The 20415-nt window shown below is 36.5% G+C and overlaps 1 protein-coding gene across 1 annotated transcript; it reads right to left on the bottom strand.

Moving 5' to 3' along the window:
- Positions 1–14572: 14572 nt before the first annotated feature.
- On the bottom strand, positions 14573–15161 carry LOC118830625 (pancreatic progenitor cell differentiation and proliferation factor-like). Its single transcript, XM_036737525.1, has one exon. The coding sequence runs from the start codon at positions 14966–14968 to the stop codon at positions 14624–14626; it is 345 nt and encodes a 114-aa protein (XP_036593420.1). The 5' UTR covers positions 14969–15161; the 3' UTR covers positions 14573–14623.
- Positions 15162–20415: the final 5254 nt, after the last annotated feature.

Raw genomic sequence — 20415 nt, 5'->3', positions numbered from 1 at the left:
TCTGTGGGAACTCTGTCAGTGACCTAGTTGCTGCCACCTCATGCACTAAGCAAGCACATTCTTGGGCTTCTCTTCTAAGGCAGCTTCTAAGCAAATAGAGTACTTGCCTCTGCTCCAAGGCAGAGCTTTCCGCTTCCTGGAGGGAGGAACTATAAATGCGATAATGTGACTACTCTTGAGACAGAACTATGTGTGAGTGAGTCTTCCCTCATTCCCATGACCAACCTCATTCTGCTTCATAATGGCTGTCTTCTGACTAGAGGATTAAAATTAGAATGTCTAAAAGAAAGCCAATTCTGGCCTGTCAGAGATCACTTTTATAGGCCCCAGGGAGCCATGGCTCCCCTTCTTTAACCTCAGTCAACCATTCATCTTGGTGGTTGTTGTTCAGTTGTATCCAACTTTTCATGACTGCATGAACCATACTGTCCATGGGGTTTTCTTGGCAAAGATACTGGAGTGGTATGTCATTTTCTTCTCCAGTGGTTTAAGCTTAACAGAAGTTAAGTTGACTTAACCAGGACCACATAGCTAGTAAATGTCTGAGGATGGATTTGAATTCAGTTCTTGCTGATTCCAGCCCTAGTGCTCTATCTATTGAGCCACCTAATTGCCCTATTCATCTTGAAGCTAATCACTAGAAATAAATCAGGAGTTTTATGTCCCTTCAACAAGGTACTAGTGAACATTCTAGCATCACTCATGGGAAGTGCCTCTCAGATCTTTCAAAGGCTCAGCCTCTGAAACATCAAGTTGATTAAGGAAATCATCATACTGATCAGAAACTCTCCTGGAGTCACAGGACTCTGATTCAAATTCTTGTTCTGACATTTACTAACCATGTAACCTTGAATGCATTATGTAACCTCTCTTGGCCTGTTTCTTCATCTGTATAATGAGGGAGTTGACCTTTAAGATTGAAACCAGCTCTAAATATATCATCTATGATTCTCTGAACCCACTTCATGCATTAGTCTGTCTCTCCCTCCCCCTAAGCTGGAGGAAACATAATGGGGAATCCTAAAATGAACTAATTTGTGCCAACACATCCCAAATAAAAAGGTAAAAGTTTAAGTGAATCTTTATGAAACACTTCAGCTTACAAGAAAAATGCTCATGATCATTTCATCTCCTGAAATAAGTAGATACAGATGTTCTATTCCACTAAAAATAGATGTGTTTAATTTAGAGACATTGTATATTTAAAATGAAGAGAAACAGTTGTGACAAGATTGCGTCTATTTCTCACCTCACGGGGAGATTTGCTTGGCTTATCTTGTATTTCTTGCCTTCCTTGGTACTGTGGGTTGTTATTGGATCTCCTAATACCGGAGCCAATTAAAGTTCCTCTACATGATATGTGAACCTCAGTTTTCTCAAATGTAAAAAGGGCAGCCCTTGCTCGAGTTAATTGTTGCTATCAACTCTCGATGTTAACATCTTGGAAGTATCTAACTTTCTTTCTGTTAGGACATTTCCTGGGAAGGCTATCATTAGGCAAGTTCAAGTACAGCTGGATTAAATTGGATTTCTAAAAAGAAATTATCTACTTTGGTGCCATTTGTGTGGCATTGAATTAGTCTCTTTTGATGGGGCAAACACCTTACTCCTAGAAAAGTATAAAGGGTAGCTGGACAAGTTCATCAAGCTAATAGTCTTCTGTTTCTTTGCATATTTGATGGTGTTGATTAGCTTGCTTTCCCCATGTGGGAAAATGAAATTGTTTCTAACTAGTTCTCCCTCCAAAAATAGAAATCTGTAAGTTCTTTGAGATACCCAAGGAGTTGTCAGTTGCTCAGTACTGCTATTAAGGTAAGCCATAAAGCAATTAATGAAGCTAAGATGCTGTTAAGATTAACTGCTGACAAAAGATACATGGATGTCAGTCAGGATCTGATACTGTCTCCTGATGTTCAGTCATTCCTGTTTTTGAACTGCTTAGAAGAATGAAGTGCCAACACTGAAAATGTAGAAAACTGCTTAGTGCTTAAAATGGGAAAGTAAATGGTTTTCTCTTTCTGTTACACAGAGAATATCTTCCTTTCATATTGCAAATAACTTAGGGGCAGGGACTATTTCTAGTTTACTTACATTTTTATGTTTCCAAGTGCTGTGTTATAGAGATAGAAGTATTTAATACATCTGTCAAACATTAACTATAATTATGAAAATGTTTTCCTCCAATAACTGAGATGTTGTCCCTTTACCTTTTCCATGTTCTTTAGATATTACCTAGCGTAGGCTTTATGTAATTATTTCTTCAGAAAGAATCCTCACTTTTAGTACCCAAAGTAAAAATGTTCTTGACACATGAGGGTTGTATTTGCACTTTGATTTTTTCTCCATTGATATGTCTGCCGACTTCCCTAAACAAATCCTGACCTAACTATTGTTTTGAGCCAAGCTTACAGTATCCATTTATGAATTCTAGAAAGACACAGGGGCTTTATAGCTGAGTTCAGTCCACAAGAGTAAATAAAAGTTGACACAGTTATTTGTCTACAAGGAAGAGACCTTTATTTTTCTTTCTTGCTTCTCCACAAGATAGAATCATTAACCCTGGTAGCATTATGTACCATGATAGGAATGGGGCAAAAGATTTGAAGAAAAAGAAAATCTTACTATATAAAGCCTACACATAGTCATTATTGTGATAATTTTGTTCTAAAGCTAACCAGGAGAGAAAGTGACATAGAAAATTATAAGTATTAATAAAAGACTATATATATATATATATATATATATATATAATGGAGAAAGCTATTGCATAGTGAGCAATAAATTTAGCTGTGGTCCCATCTACCTAGTCATGAATCTAATAGGTATGAAGGAGAGAAAGACACCCTGACAGTATGAGAAGGAAAAAGTTAAAGATTTACCTCGACACAGAGTTACTGGTCAAAACACCCAGATATCATGAGAATACGAACAGTGAAAAAGTTGATATATTAGACCGAGCAGACAGTTTAATCACAAGGAAGGAAACAGGGATCAAAAGGAGTTTAGGAAACCCAGGTCTAAATGCAGAGGTTAACAAGGAAATTATATGTAAATATATTAAAATATATTTAAAATATTTTAAAAACAAAAACAATGAAAGTTTATAACAAGAAATTGCAGGAAACTCACTGAGACTAGCTTTAGGGCATCATGATTACATGAGGTATTGAAATCACAAAGAATATTCCAGTGATGTGGAATCATTTAACAACCAGGTTTGGACAAAAAGCAAAATGATCTCCCTCTTGAAGAAAGAGACAAAAAGGGCTCATGAGAATCTACCAGTGCCACCAGACAAATGACATTTATTAGTGATCAGAGGAAGAAGTAATAAATTGCGGTGGTTGGAACTCTCTTTTGAAGAATAACAACTGAAACATGCCATACAGATATAACTAATTGTAAAGAATGCTGCTTTTCAATAGTATGCATCAAGAATGTGACAGAAAAAATCCAAAGAAATGTAAAGTCACACGACCCCTAGTCACTTCCAATGATTATTATGGGATTGAATGATAAAGAGAAAAATCTAGAATGCATAGGCAGGGATTATGAAGTTCCTCTGTAACAAATAACATAAACAAAAACTACACAAAGAGAAATACCTTAGTGGTACAGGTGTTTTTCCTTTCCTTTTTTTCCTCTGAGAATTGAAGGCAGAGACATTAGGAAAGAAAAGAGGATATAAAAGTATAGAATTCAAAAGAATGAGGTCAGAAATTGCGATTGGAATTTTTGCACCAGGACCTTTTTAAAAACATTTTTTTTTATCAAGGAATAATAGTCTATTGGTCAAAGAAGAAATGAAATTAGTCAGCCAAGAAATCAATCTATAAACATTTATTAAATATCTACTATGCCTCAGTTATCTTTAGTCAGTCAGCCAGTTAACTAGCACTTAGCTATGTGTTGGGGAATCCCTAATGACAAATAAAGGGCAGTCCATTTCAATGCCCTAAAATGTAATACAAAAGTGTGATGATCTCATCTGATGGATTTTCTACTTCAATAAGGCCCCATGATGTAACATGACTAAATGTGGTATAGTAGGGCCCTATCTAATGGGACTTTAATGTCTATACCACCAATGACTACCTCTCACCTAGGCCTGTGAAATACTCCTCGTTCTCTCTCTGGGTTTGTTCTCATAAGAGCAAGTCAAAGTCCCCATAGATAGACTGCCACTACACAGTTACATTCAAACTCTCTTAAAAGACTAGGAAGTAATGTCATTAAAGAGAAATATATTTCCTCTACTCAGCTTTCTAACTCTTATATCCTGATCCAGTGAGTTTTTCTATATACATACCTAAGCATTCACAACAAAATAGATCAATATAGTTTTTGATATTTACATAGCCAGGCACTCACAAAAATGACACTTTGGGATCTTAAACATAGCCATTTACTTAAGAATGAATAAAATAATATTTTCAGGTCCTAATGCATTAAAGAAAATACCTAGTTAATAAGATATATTATAGTGTGCTTATATAAACTAGAACACATTCTCCCATCAGTGCATTCAATAGCTAAAAGAATGGGTACGCATTTAATAGGAATCTTCCAGGGAACACCTGACAGAGGAAAACTCATGCACTTAGAGCACCTCACAACACAAGAAAGCAAGTTTCAATGTCATTGGTTTATTCAGGAAAATCTGCACCAATTTAAACTACTTCTCTGCTCACAGATTGACTGCTGATCCTTACAACTCTTTAGCTAGGAACATCCTCTTCTGTACAGGGACAGCCTTTATAAATTATTTCAAAAAAACATCAGCTTTAAAAGGGCATTTAGAAAGTGTTAGCTTTCATTGTGAATACCAATTAGACAGTTGACTAGTATTTACTGGGAATACAGATGCAAGTAGTAAGCCCTTGCCCTCAAGGAGCTTACATTCTGATGGGAGGAGATAACACAGAAAAGGAAGTGGAAAAGTGGGGAGGCATCACAAAGGTACCTAGTGTAGGGGCATGATAGATGAAGTCCTACATGTAGGCTGCAGAATAATGAGTCATGGCTGGCCTCGGCACCCTCCCCAAATGGAGATTCTGGGAAGAGCAATCTAATCACGTGAAAGCTTCAGGGATGCAGAGTACTTTCAATATATGGATTCCAGACTTGGAGTGAGGCTTTAGGACAAAGAGCTGGCCCGTAGTGGATGACATTCAGAGGGCAGCTTGGAGAAGAATGAGACATGGGCAGGCTAGCAAAGCAGTAGCAAAGCCTCTTCTTCATTCCCTGCTGAAGTGAGATGTGGCAGCAGAGAGCAAGAAATGTTTATGGAAAGCCTCAGCTTCTCCAACACTAGGTGGTGCTAAAGGAGAATAGCTGTCCTGAGAGTTCCTGGTTCTCTCCAACCAATTAGGAATCACCCATTTGAAGGCTCTCTGTTGACTGCTTCTAACTGCCACAAGTCCAACAGAGAAGATTTTCACTTCCACTCCCCATCCTTTCAACCTTTCTCCTCTTGTACCTTTTCCTTTGCTACTGCTGTCTTGAATGATACTTTTCTTGTCCTCCTCAATAGCTTAAATAAGTCACTGTATAACTCACCTTTTAAATCACATCTCCCCAAATTTATCATCAGATTGATTGTCCTTTGGAACTCATATACCTCAGTCTTCAAATGTTTTTGTAATTTCTCCCTTTCTTAGTTTTATTCTCTTATTAGTTATGCATATGTAAATATAGAACTGCCCATCATAGCTTAGTTCTAAAAGTCTATAAAAAGGTCTTCTATATCTTTGGTGCCTTGCAATAGTGGTTCTTTAAAATCACATTTCTATAGTTTTTAGCAAATTAAAGATCTGTCTCTACTACTTTATAATATAAAAGTGTTCTCATACAAATAAGGCATTGCTCTACTTTGTTGACAAAGAAATTCAAATATTCAAATCTAAACTATAGATAATTTTTTTCTCCAAAACTCTCCAAATATCACCTAACACTGTATTTCTTCATGTTCAGTCAAGCCTCAACCTTCACGGGGTAAGATTCCTAGAAAACAGAACAAAAATCAATAATACAAATGTTGATACATTGAAAATGTATGGGAAATAAGGGGTTAGGCTGCTGAGATCACTAGAAACTGTAATTGTTTGCTAGAAACTGCTAAAAAAACACTTTTGTAGATGCAATTCTTTATAAGAAAACATTAATTCTGATAACATACAGTTTTCTTAACACAAAACCAAGAAATAACCCATAAAATGCAGTACAAAAATAAAATTGGTAACATGCAAAACATTTTTTCTCTCTAGTTTTTGATATAAAGATGGCTGATTAGTTAAAACCAAACTTGTGGCTGGTAAGGGCTACAGACATTCCTGCATGGTGTTTATTTAGCACTTTTATTTTCTCACTAAGCAGCCTCACTGACCTTGCAGGTTTGGGCTTAGCACCCAAAGGATTTGCACTGTATTTTGGGAGCATAATTGCAACACAAAACTTGAGTTTTTAAAGCAAACAATGAAAAATACAACAAATGCTTGGAGAGTTATTTACTCTATCATGGTAGGATAAACAAGACCAGTGAAGTTCCTAGCAGGAGAGCAGCTGCTCCACAAGCTAGCATGCATCTTGCATCTCATTTTTTTTCCTCTACTATGCTTAGCTATAAATGTGTGTGATTGCCTATGTGAAAATAAAATTATGTTACTAATAAAATCATTAAAATGTTTGAAATCAAGAAAGTTAAATGAATGAATGTTAAGGATTGACTACATATTTTAGCAGTTCTTTTATTAAAACAAAGTTCTTTTTACACTCATATTAGAGATCAAAATGCTCATCTGTAATAGCAGCAATATCTTATGTCAGGGTTGGAGAATCTTCTGCTTTGAGGCAACATGTGGCCTTCTAGGTCCTCGGGTGTGACCTTTTGGCTGAGTCCAAGTTTTTGTTCTGTGAATTTTGGATTCAAAGGGCTGCACTTGAGGACCTAGAGGGCCACATGTGGCCTGGAAGCTGCCCGTTCCCTACCCCTGTCTTATGTCCTTTGACAATTAATATGAATTTCTTCCTTTACACGTACCCATAAAAAACAATAAAAACCTTTTCTGCTCTTTTCATGCGAAGATCTTAAAGAGACAATGTACCATACAATTACTTTCAAAGAGCTAACATTTCAACAAAATTTTTAAAAAAATTAAAGTTTTACAGAATAAATATTAATAAATTAAACATAAAGTTAATAAGGTGGTTATTAATATAAGAGTAATGGAGGTCTGGCACATATGCAGAGTAGTCTTTCCATAATAAGATCCTGGTGAACCTGGTTTCTATTTCTGGGATAGTCATGATGACTGAGAATTGCCTTAGAGAGACTTGGAAACATGCGTGGACATTCTATAACTGGTTTTAGTTTGCTAGCCACATAATAAAGTAGAATTGCTTTGATTGGGCCATTTTCATCCTTTCCAACTTGTAGGAATTGTACTTTGCTATAATAGTCTTTGAATAGTCTTTGAAAATCAAAGATCATCCCTTTTGCCATAATAAGAAAACCACCCCAATAATAGTGGCCAAAACATTTCTACTTCCCTTTTCAACTTTTCCTCTACCACTACTAGCACCACCCCTAAAGCTAGAAAGGGTACATTACTTTTAAAGCTTGAAAAATTAAACTAGCTAAACTGTGATCATCTCTTTTAGTCTGCTATATGCCTTGAATCTGGAAGGGGGAATAAGCTAAGAGACTGCTTCCCCTGCTAAGAATGTTTAATTCCATTACAATGCTATATATACACATACATATACATAAGTATATGTATAAGTGTGTACATGTATACACGTATATATGTGTATATGCATGTATGTGCACATGTATATGTGTATACATACATGTGTATCAGATATATATTCATATATGTGTATATGTATATGTGTATATACACACATATATTTAATTGGTCACTTACTATGTGGAAGGTATTTCCACATAGTAAAGTGCTTTGAATACAATAACAAAAGTATAAGCGGTTCCTCCCCTCAAGTAGCTTACACTCTGCTGGTTCTCAGTTCCATTTCACAATGGAAACCGAAAAGGACACTGGAGATGAGATCTTGCTAGATTTAAGCTTTTTCCCAGTCACTTATGTGAAATGCCAAACTAAGGGAATAAAGTCATTGATCACTTGAACTCTACATCTAGGATTTTACTAGGAAATACAAAAGTAGTCTAAAATATGAACCTTGGCCTCAAGAGTATTACAATCTAATTAGATAATTGAAACTAACCACATGAAAATTCTGAGCGTAACAACTTGGCTCTCCAGTCTACAAATTCATTTAGCATGCCATTGGATATGACTTTTAATGAAATTTCTGGAAACAGACTGAATAAAGTAGCTTTAAATTCATCCAGGTTGTTCCAAATCTGCCTAAAGACCTCTTAGTCTATTTGGAATATTCTTTGCTTACTTCAGGGAAGGTCTGTTTTCTGCTTGACTCCCAATACCATCAGGAAAAGGAAAGTAGTGGCAGGGTTATGTGTTTCCAAGTGGAAAAAAAAGCATCTGAATGAAACCTCTGCTCTTAAAAATGTTTTGTGACCCTCTAAACCTAAGTGTTAAAGACTTTCTTTTTTGTTTGTTTGAACCAAAGTGGAATCATTTTTAGTATTCCCATAAAAATCTGTAAGTATTGTTAGCAAGCCCTTTACTATTGATTCATTTCCTGGGCTCCAGCTAATCTAGTTTAACAATTAAAATTCTTCAAGTGTTTATTTTGCTAATGTTGCTGGTTGTAGAGCATAAGAAAGACAGCAAAAGAAAGAGCATGTCAAAAAGAAGACCAAAATTTCACCCATTTTCTTCCTATTTTAAAATATTGTCTCTTTGTAGAATATTGTACCCTTCGGTGCCAGGAAGTAACCTTTTTTTTTTAAATGATCATCTAAATGAAAGATCTATCTCTGTTTAGGTATCTGTTTGGGATTTTCTTTCCTAAATTTGTTGTTCCTGAGGGAAAATCTAGATCGATTCAATTCCAGATTTTTGTTCTAAAGTACAGGGCATCTCTTCAACTTCAGCCATCTGGTACTTTCTAAAGTCATCATGTCAATGCAGTAAAGATTTTTAATTGTCTTTTATGTGTATGGCATGGTGTCAGGTACTTATATCATATTTTACCTAGGAAACAGCTGGAGCATTCGGGCATTTTGGTAGCCACAGCAGGCAAATTGGGGAGATATCTTGGCAGATGGTTCTTTGCCTTAAGCTCTTCAGGGAATAGCAGTAGTTATTCCTTCTCTTCATAAAACCAGGTCTAGGTGGGATATGTAGGAACAAAAAGAAGGATCTTTACACCCAGTGGAATGAAGAAGTAAATTTGCTAAAATCAAGGATGATCTGCTCCCACAGAAATAGTTTCAGAATACCTCCATCTACCCTCAATCTACCGTCCTAGTACTTCTCTCCTTTTGCTGATATGATCTCAGTCCCCTGGGCACAGGCTGGAATATCAGTCAGTACCAACTTGGATTTATCCACAATCACTTCTCAAAAGAGGCTACATCAATCACATATGGGCTATGACCTTTGTGTTTCCCACCTGGCTGAAAGGCAAGTGTTATACTCATCACAGAGAAACAGAAGCATGAAGAGGCTAGCATCACAGAGATATTTAGCAGCAAGTCAAGGCCAAGTTCCAGTTCTCCTGATCCTCCCCAGTTTTTGACCTACTAGTTACAACACATCATTTGCCCAGGATGTTATTTCACAAAAAAGTTAAATGAACAGCAGACTAGATAAAACATCAGTAAGATTATTATTATAAACCTAATCATTCTGTCTTCCTGACAATGTGTTCCATCACCTGGCAATAGGAAAACTGCTGATCACATTTAAATGAATGAATGAATGAAAACACACATATTAAGTGGTACTATTGACCACGTCCTGTGCTAAGCTGGGGATAAAAATCCAAAGGCAAAGACAGGCCCTGTCCCCCAAGGAGATTGTATTTTAACTGGAGAAGGTGACACATCAAAGGATGATGGCCAATGAGAATCTAGAAAGTGTCAGGCATGGTGAATGGACCACAGGGGAGTAGATTGGCACAGCCCATCTTGGAATAAAGACAGCTGATTCAATTTTAGTTGATAGTTATAGAACAGAAGAGTGTTGGCAGAGAAGGAAGAGTATGGGTACTCGGTTAAGGTTTGACAAAAGGGTTGTGGAGGAGGTGGGAGAAGAGTTAGTGAAGTGAAGCTTTCTTGGAGCTTTCATGAAATGGTGATCCAGGAGAGGCAGTCACCAATCTGGAGATCAGTGCGCGAAGGCATGGTCTCTAGGGAGGGCAGCAACTTGCTAGGCAATTGATGATATGTTAGCACAGATCTCAAGATAAGACCGATGGAAGAGGACTCAAATTTGGGAAGTTCCCTCAAATTTTTTTTTTCAATATAGCTAGTTTCTAGTTATTTATGCCACTTAAAAGAGGCTCTATATTTTGATTTGTCCCTATTTATTCTTTTGTAACCTTGGCATATAGGCTTCCACTGGCCAGCAAATGTGTGAAAGAATATAAATTATTTTTAATATTAACTTCAGCAAAATATAATTAACATTAGACTATAGTGGAACAATCACTGGACTTCAAATCACTCACAGGGCAGGTTAATATGGTTGTGCTGTTAAATTAGTGCCCATATGACTATGAATGTTTCTTTGCCATTCAAATTCTACAGTATTCACTTTCCTTATATGTCAGAAAAGAGAGTTGGACTTGGCAGTCTTCAAGCTCTCTTCCTATTCTGAATCCTGTGAAACTATGAGCAAGGGAGAATCATTAGAACTAAATGATAATGCAAGGAAACATTGAAAATAAAAGGAAAAATACTTTGCATCATTCCTGTCTTTTCATAATAGCAGTCAACTTAAATATCCAGTTAGTGGCCCATAATACTATTCTTTTGTATTGGAAAGTATACAAAAATATTTCAGTGCCTTTATATTTTGACCATTATATGGATTGGTGATCTATCAACAAGCATTTATTATGTACCTACTATGGGCCAATTTCTGGCTTGGCAAGAAGGCACAAACAAAAATGAAATAATCTCTGCCTTCAATAAGCTTGCAAGCATTCAGAAGGGACAAGATATATGGATATAAGTAAATACAAAATATATGAAGTTGCGACCCATTTCTAGGGAGGAGCCTGACAGGCTTATATTCCCTTAGTTCAGATTTAAATTTATATTAAAATGAGCCACTTTTAGGTCATTCAATAGTTAAGAGGGAGGTTTACTGAGCTGTAGCAACAAAGATAGTTTAACATTTAGCTTAGGTAGATGTGGCTTCCCTCATCTCCATATACTCTAGTGAGCAGAGCCAGGTGTGGCAACTTGTGGCATTTTGTCTCTGACTCCATGTGGTTTTGCCTTTTTGTATCCTAGAGTAACCAGGAAATCAAATAAACATGGGCAGAAGCTACCAGAGAGCTTCTTCAAGGAAGGTGCAGCTTAAGCCCTAGCTCTCTGGGGTAATCAAGTCTCAAGGAAAGTGTTGTTACCTTTCAGGTGAAAACTAGCCTAATCCATGTTACATTGATAGTGGGGATCTCTGGTAGATTGTTCCCATCACCCTTTGTAACTCTTGTCCATTTTTTGCTGCAATCCTCTCTACAGAATCCACACAACATTCTAGGAAACTTCCTCTAAAGCTCTTGACGTCACATGGGTACCAATAGATTGCACAAGCTGTCAGCCTATCATCTCTCAGTCTTACTATGTCTCTTTCCCAACTCCCTGCCTGGAAATAATATTTTTCAAGAGATTTTAACACCATTTTCTTATGCAAAGTTTTCCATTAGTGATTTCAAAGATGTGACGTTTTTAGTTGTTGTTGTTGTTGGTGGTGGTGGTGGTGGTGATATCTGATATGTACTAGCTGTGTGACCCTAGACAAGGTCTCACTTGTATAGGAAGGACCTAATACTATAAGTTTCAGACAAAGTGCCAACCTTTATTGGTAGATGGAGCTTCCTCACATAGGAGACCCATATACTATTACTAATCCTGTTTTAATCCCTATTCCTATCTTGTCTGGCCTTATATAGTCTTCTAGAGTAGTCATGTCATTATATAGGAGTCAAGAGTAGTGGTTTCTAGTCCTGGCCCTTCCAGCAATAGACTAAAGCATCTTGAACAAGTCGCCTAACTTTTCTGAGACTCTGCTTCCTCGTTAGGACAAGAGGAATTCTATTGAGCCTTCCAGATTTAGTCTTCTATAATTTAATAATCAGGTTTGCTACAATTTAAACTTTTCAAACAACACAAAACACAAAGTAAATGAAGAATGAACTATTTTTTACTTAATTAGCATTGATCCTTCACTGCCGAGTTCATTTTTACATTTATAGATTCACTTAAAACATGCCATTGCAGATGAGTTATTGTTTATTTGTGTAACTGAGGAGCCCATTAATTTTTAAGAGTTATTACTTTGCACGTTTGTGAATATGCAAAATGAACTATCTAATTATTTTCAGGAGTAATGATTTATTTTCTTCTGTGCTTCTAGAACCTTGCTGGGTACCATCTAAGGTTCTAAAATGTCATAAAAATGCAAGATACTGTTGAAGAAACAAAGTATATGGGCATCCAGGATGCTTATAAAGTACATTGTCATATGGTATGAAATAAAATATTGGATTTTGGGGTGAAGAGTTGAAAGAAGGAACTAAAAGTATTGGCTAAGATTACACTTCACAGAAATGGAACATGAATTGAAACATAATGGTGTGAAGTAGGTAGGTAGGGAAGGGAGTAATGATGCCTAATAAAGTCCTTGAATTTTATAATTATCTTAAAAGTTGATTTCTATCTTAAGACAGTGTAACAACAATGCTATTTGCCACTACTGTGGCTGTGTAAGGCCAATAACAGCAGCACACAGAAGGGCTACTAGCACAGGTTCTTTGATCTGCTTTTCTAAGGAAAGCAACTTTAAGGGGTTTATGATCTCACTTTAGTTAAATATACATATGTCATTCACATAGTTCAGAGGAAAAACCAGCTCTCTGAACTTCAGAGAAAACACAAACAGAAATTACAAGCAGAAATTATATAAACAGAGCAAAATAATGCAAATTAGCAGACAGGCTTCTAGCTGTCTGACCAAGACATTACATACATAGTTGCCAGAGAGAGAAGCACCAACATCTGGGTTTTTTCAAAGCTGGGGAGCTCCTTCAGGGCTACCCAGAGTCTTGTCTGGTCGAGTCACGTGACACTCTTCCAGTGAGTGAGCCCCAAGTGAAATGCTAACCTCAGCGTATATATACACATCTTCAGGGTCAGAGGACATCACAACCATGGGACTCAAACCCATGTGGCCTAGGCTTTCCCATGACTTAAGCAGGTCATCACAGACTCCCGATTCAATCAAAGCCTCTTGATTGCAACAAAGGCAAGAGTCAAAGGCACTTGATTGCCTTACTGCTGAGAATCACTCCAAACCAAAAGACAACAAAAAGTCCCACTTTACTTGTTTGATTCAATAAAACGCAATACTCGAAGGCACTTGATTGCCTTAGTACTGAGAAGCGCTCCAAAACAAAAAACAAAAAGTTCCGCTTTACTTGCCATTACAGACAGCTGTCTGGATAGTAACTTTTGCTTTTGCTATATCTCTCCCTTTATTATGACCCAATCTTTAACATTTAGAAATATGACAAATAATTTTGCTAAAGTTGTAGAATGCTTCTAATCCAGGTTGCACAAATAAGTCAAAGTGATCCCTTCCTTTATGACTGGTTTCTTTCTTTGATTCCAGATAATGCTAGTCCTTTGGAATAGACATCTTTCTGCAACATCCTTACCTGAAAAGTCATCCAGTGCTTTCTTGTCTTTTATTAAGTGGCTGAGATGCTTCTTTTAAGTTGATCTTTAATATCCTCATTCTAGCTTAAATTGCAATTCTCAAACAAATGGATGTCTTGAATTAGATGATTTGAGAAAGATTAGGATAGTAAGTTCAAAACATTATTAATCACTCCTAAATTGGCTTTAGGCACAACTGGCATGTCCTACTGTGTTAACTAGACCATATAAAGAGTAGCAAGAGAGGCAGAAGGAAAAGTTCAAGTGAAAATCCCAGGAGAAGAAGAAAAAAATTATAGTTTTTCCTAAATTCTTTCCTATAATGTGTTTATGAATTGTCCCATCTAGCTCCATCTCAACTCTTCCTCCTAAAGACCCCTGTTTAGTAAGCCCCAAAATCAATGTGGCACTAACTGTCTTTACCAACCAGACTTAACTTTAATGTAGCATATTTTTTTTTTGTTTTTAAAAGGCTGCTCAAAGTTTATTAGTTTCTGTTGAGTACAAAGTGAACAAGTTACTGAGGTTGCTGAAAAGCACATAGGTGATTCAGATAGTAAAAAAAAACAAATAATAACAGTGTGGCTTCTTTTGCTTGTTTTTTGGTGTTTTGCTTTTGTTTTCCTTTTTAAAAAAAAAAACCACACACACAACACAACTACTTCTACACTTAAGCAGCCTATCTATTCTAAGGGAATAGGTGAGAGAGGGAAGGGGGGGGAGGGGGAAATGGGCTCTGATGCCCAGCACACTTCAGAAGCGAGGGAGCAGCAAGGAGGGTGCTGCTGCTCATGCAGAAGGCCCAGTGTTGGTCTTGCTGGGCTTGCTGACATGCCGCTTCCTCATGGCCTCCTGAGCCAGGTCACAGGTGATCGTGCCATGAGCAACCTGGAAAGTTCCTGAGTGCTCTGGGGATTCCAATACAGTTGTCATGAACGGATGACTCGACTTCCCGAAGAAGAAGCTTGCCCACCAGTGGCCTGGGTCTGATTTGGGAAGACCAGGATGGTGGGGGATCACTTCCCCAGAGTACTCAGCACTTCCACAGGAGCTGTTGCTGGAAGTGGAACCCAGACGCCTTCGGTAGTAGTCATGGGTTGCTACAAGTGAACCGCTGGACGGGATTGCTGCCATGTTGCTTGTTCTTCTTATGATGATGTAAACCTTAGTGGCGGCTCCCGAGCAGCCCCTGTCAGGCAGTGGGCTGTGGCGGACGATCACGGGTGACCTGGCTCGGGGGAAGGGGGCGCTAGGCCACAGAGCCCATTTGTAAAGGAGATTACGGGAGGATACTCCACGGCAACGAAAATGCGAGGGTTCTTTGGGTTTTTGTAATGTAGCATATTTTGTAGTAAGCTCCCCCTCTCTCTGGAGTTTACCTTCTTTTTATCTTTTAGCAGTATCTATAATTCTTATTATCATTTCCCCGCCAAAGCTCCTTTTTTCTCTCTCAGAACAGTCTCTAGTCCTACTATGCAAACATTAGTGTTGCCACAATCAGTCCCTCATCATCTCTCACCTAGACTACTGTAGTACCCTCCCAATTTGTCTCCTTACTTCTAGTTTTAATTCTTTCCAAGTCTGTAGATGTCATTTAAATGACCTGAGTCTTAGTTTCTTAATTTCTAAAACAGCAATGGTAACATTTTCCCTATGTACCTCATATGATTATTCTGAAGATGAAATGACAAAGTTCATTTGAAGTGCTTAGTAATCATAAAATGCTTTATGAATGTAATTTTGCAAGACTATTATTGCATTGTCATTACTCTGTAATTATCTTATACACTTGCATTCAAAGAAGGCACTTACTAGATTTGGGTCAGTTTTGCAATGAAAATTAGTTCCATTTTTATGGACGATACAAACCTCTCTACTTGCTATTTCCCAAATTTAGCATTCAATCTCCATCTTTGGTGCTGTGGTACAAGCTGTCCCCATGCTTTGAATGGCTTGTCTCTTTACTTCCACTTTAATAATAGGCTATAAAATCCTTCATAGTAGAAATTTTGTTTTGTTTCATTCTCTTTTGATCTCTAGAATCTAGGGCACAGCAGGTGCTTAATAAATGCTAGTTGTATTAGACTGGATTTATTTGAAGAGTAGTGAGCATACTGGGTAGAGCACTGAACTTAATGTCATGAATGCCTGGTTTCAAATCCTTCTTCAAAAACTCACAGCATCATAACTCTAGGAATGTCATATAACCTCTCCGGGCCTCATTTTCTTAATTAATATATGAGAGGGTTGGACTTGATAACCTCTTCTATCCAGACAAATCTAAACATATATGTCTATGAATTTCTTAGTGATAATATTTAGCATCATCCAAAGTCATTTACAAAAAGAAATATCAAAGGACTCAATAGGTTTTTCTCTTCTTTCAATTCCGTATGATACTCAGCTTATGTTTATAGATAGTAAACTAATAGGAATATGTCTGACTCCCATCTTTACAACCATGATATTACATGAGGAGTCTTATAGTGAGGGATGTTAAAAAGTAACTTGACAAGAAAAGATAAATATATGAGATGGTATCATAAAATAATAATAATAATAATAATAATAAAAACAGGGCTTCCCAGAATTTGCCACATGCTTCCAATTTTGAAAAAAAAACAAAAACAGCCTTTGATGTGAAGTCATTGTTGGCATGGAAAGGGCAGGCATATGATCTGGTGTACCTAAAATGTAACTGCCTGGCAAGCTCGCGTTGTTCAAATGCACTTATCTTTGTTTTTCTAGGACTGGGATGACCTCTTTGGTTACTATCCCCAATCTATCCTTTGGCATTACAAAGCATAAGGTGGTCACTTAAAGTCTCTGGGTCCATATTTCCTAAATTACAAAACCATTAAAATAATTCAGGTGATATTCCTCCCATAGATGTTATGGATGCTAATATTTGCCATGCATATTTGAATGCTTTCTATTATTTCAGTAATAACACTGGAGATCTGATATGAAGTTCATGATCACATTACTCCATTAAAGCAGTGTTGTCTCATATGCTTACGTTTCATCTTCCTACTGTACCTTTTGCAAGCAATATTTGTGGGCATCAACACCTGCACATTGAACAAATTACAAATTAAAGATGTAACAAAATTCTCTCAATGTGGTAAGTAATGCAGGGATTGCATTTCATTGCAACTAGGAAAGGCCTGGGACCACAGATGGTTAGCTACAGGAAGTAATGCTGCTTTCCAGTTCTCCACAGGATTCACTGCTGAACAACTAGAAAACAAAGATATTAGGATATTGTATAAAATGAGATCATAGTCTACACAAAGACATGCAGGGACACCTAACTGACATTTGGTCCTGGCATCTCATTGCTAACCCTCCATTGGAATGACGATGAAAGGACTCTCTTCTGAGCGAGGTTTTGAAATGCCAAATCACACTGAGCTAAAATATATACCAGTAAGAAATGTAATTCTTTGATAATATTACAGTCAGACTGATTTGGAATTTCAGCTGGCTGCAAAAGAGGCAGAATCAGCAAATATCATAGCACTATCCCACACAGCCTGTGGCAGGGATAAATTTTTCAAAAGTCAAAATAAAAGAGAAAAGTAGCTACCTTCAATTTCTCAATTGTTCCTAGGATTGATCTGATAGAATCTGAATTATAAAGGGATCATAGATAACTTTAGCAGAGTGAATTGTTATTCATTTGAATGGCAAAGAAGATGAAGGTTTTTAAAATGTTTAGAATGCTGAGAGGATTCAGGCTTTTGGAGCTCCCCAATTCCCTTTGCTAGTCAGTTTCCTCAGTATCTTGTGAACTTCAACAATGAGATGCTGCTAATGGACTGAATATACTTATTACAATTCTGATGTCTTCTATACCCATAAAGTACACAAGAATTTCCCTGAGAGATAAAAACTACCTAAGTCACAAAACTAAAATGCTTTTAGAATTCAAGATTTTTTAAACTCAATACAAAAGTCTAATAAAAATAAATCTAATCAAAAAAGCATCTATAAGTGGAGAATCTATCCTTTAACACCAACTCTAAAGATTCATATATGCATTTAGGTTCACTCAAAAAAGATGGCATTAGATTGTATTATCAAAATGCCATTACTAAACCTAGAAATTCTGTGTCACATATCAGGTAACAGGAAAGGAAGGGGAAAAGAGACATAAACACAGACACATACATAGACACAAAGACAGAGAGAGATAGACATAGACACAGAGAAACAAACACAGATATTTTGGCTCATGTATACATTTATGTTCATATAAGGAAGATAGCATTTGATTGTGTTACTGAAATCCCATCAGCACAGCTAGAAACTCTAAGCCACATGAGAGGTAAAGGGGAAGGAAAGGGAAGGGAGACATACACACACACACACACACACACACACACACACACACACACACACACACACAGAAACACAAATACAGCCAGAGACAGTGAAAGTCAGGTAGAAACAAAGATAGAGGAAAGATAAGAGACAGAGAGAAAATGCAGTGCAGCCTAGCCTCCATCAATCGATTGCCTCCCTTATTCATTTCTTTAGAAAGTTTTCATCTATTTTTATTTATATTACAAACATTTATAAATGACCCCTACTCTGTGAGAGGTCTCTTGTAACAAAGGAAAGCAATAAGCAAGGCTAATAAAACAATGTCCACATCTGAAAATACATGTGATAATCCATTTCTGTAGCTCCCTCCAACTCCTTTTAAAAAATATTTTTAACAAATTTTTAAAAAAAAATCTATTTTCTCTCCTTTCCACTCCATCCCAATGGGGGAAAAAGGAAAAAAAAAGAAAACTAAATTCCTTTTAATTAATTGGCATAGTCAAATAAAACAAATCCCCTTTTTGATTTCACAAATATAAATATTTACATATATACACACATATATGAACTTGTGTATGTATAAACATGCATATGTATATGTGTAGGTGTCTCGTTATTCATTGAGCACTTCAAATATTTCACCTCTCTACCAGAAGGTAGAAAGTATGTTTTATCATTATTCCTCTGGAATCATGGATGGACCATTGTAGTGATGAGAGTTCTTACAGTGTTCAGAGTTATTTGTCTTTAGAGTGTTGTGGTTATGATATAAATTGTTTTCTGGTTCTGCTCATTCCATTCTTTATCAGTTAATACAAGTCTTCAAAAATTTTTGAATATAATGTTAATATCATTTTAGTTGAGTAAAGCTAACCTTCAGTTGTTGGATTGGCATGACATTGCTCATCGAGGTGTTCTTTGTTTGTTCTAACCCTATATCTGAAGACTTTCTGCTAAAATTAGTCCCTCAGAGCCTTTCCTGATGAGGATCTTTTCTTTCTTCAGTGCCTTTTAGAGTAGTTCTTTCTCTTTCACTTTTGCCTTTCACATTCCTCTCTTAGGAAATTTGGATCATATTTACTTCTTACCTAAGGGATTAGTTTAATTCATAAGTAGATTGTTTAAAGTTGGTGTAGAGCTGAACTTTTTTGTTTCCATCTTGGTCCTGTGAGTTCATCTCCCCTATTAATTCCTAAAGAGGAAGCATCAGGGAAAGAAGAAAGAATATGGACATGCATTTGGATCTGACCACCTGTGCATCAAGAAGAGTCAGAAGACCTACCTCTTCTATATCTTTTCTTTCTTTCTTTTTTATGTTTGTATTTTGCTGTTCTCTTTTTTGTAATTTTTCAAAAATGCATTTTAAATTTAAATACAAAAAAGAAAAGAAAAAAGACATTGCCATGTACACAGCAGAACATGAGAGAGGATTCAATAGAAAATAATAAATTTCCATTTCAAGAAAATCTATTTAATAAATACCACACATTGTTTTCAAGTCTGCCCAGCTATTCTTCCTTCTAGCTTTTCTTTTGTTCTCTGCTGTGCACTTATACTTTATTTTCCCTTCTCTTCCCCACAAAGAAAGCTACAATTAACATGGATATATATATATATGCATATATGTATATGCATACATGTATATATACATACATATACATAGATATCTATAATATACACATATACACTCATAGCCATATATGTAAGACTGTATTTTGCTTATTTCCACTTATCATCTGTTTCTCTGAAGCATCTTCCTTCATAATCCAGGTCTTTCCATATTTTTCTACATCAATCAGGCCATCATTTTCTATACCACAGCAATATTCCAACCCAAGTGCATCCTATCTGAGAGATTGTGTGTGAAAGGGGTTTTTTGCCAAGTTTCTGCCTTCCTTCTATTCTTGTCTACATAGGTTTTATTATACAAGAAAATTTTAATTTAAAATGATCAGAATAATCCATTTTACACTTCAACAACTTACCCAGCAAAGTTAATAATCCTGAATGAAAATGAAAATAGACATTTAACAAACTTAAAGACTTTCAGGTATTTGTGAAAAAACCCAGCAGAAATTATGGAAAATTTGACATATGACATCCAGGAGAAATATAAGGTAAGCATTAAAGACCAATTATAAGGCACACAGTAAGGCCAAACTGTTTAGTTCTTATGTGTGAAAATATTATCAGTACCCTCATGACTCTCATCACTAAATGGATAGTTTGAAAGAAAGCCTTGGACTGAGCCT

This window comes from Trichosurus vulpecula, chromosome 1 (assembly GCF_011100635.1).
Source record: "Trichosurus vulpecula isolate mTriVul1 chromosome 1, mTriVul1.pri, whole genome shotgun sequence".
Lineage (NCBI taxonomy): Eukaryota > Metazoa > Chordata > Mammalia > Diprotodontia > Phalangeridae > Trichosurus > Trichosurus vulpecula.
This window is presented reverse-complemented; position numbering and strand designations above follow the sequence as displayed.

What these genes read in the sequence shown, in the direction of transcription:
- LOC118830625 (XM_036737525.1), bottom strand. Translation starts at nt 14,968, where the DNA reads ATGGCAGCAATCCCGTCCAGCGGTTCACTTGTAGCAACCCATGACTAC.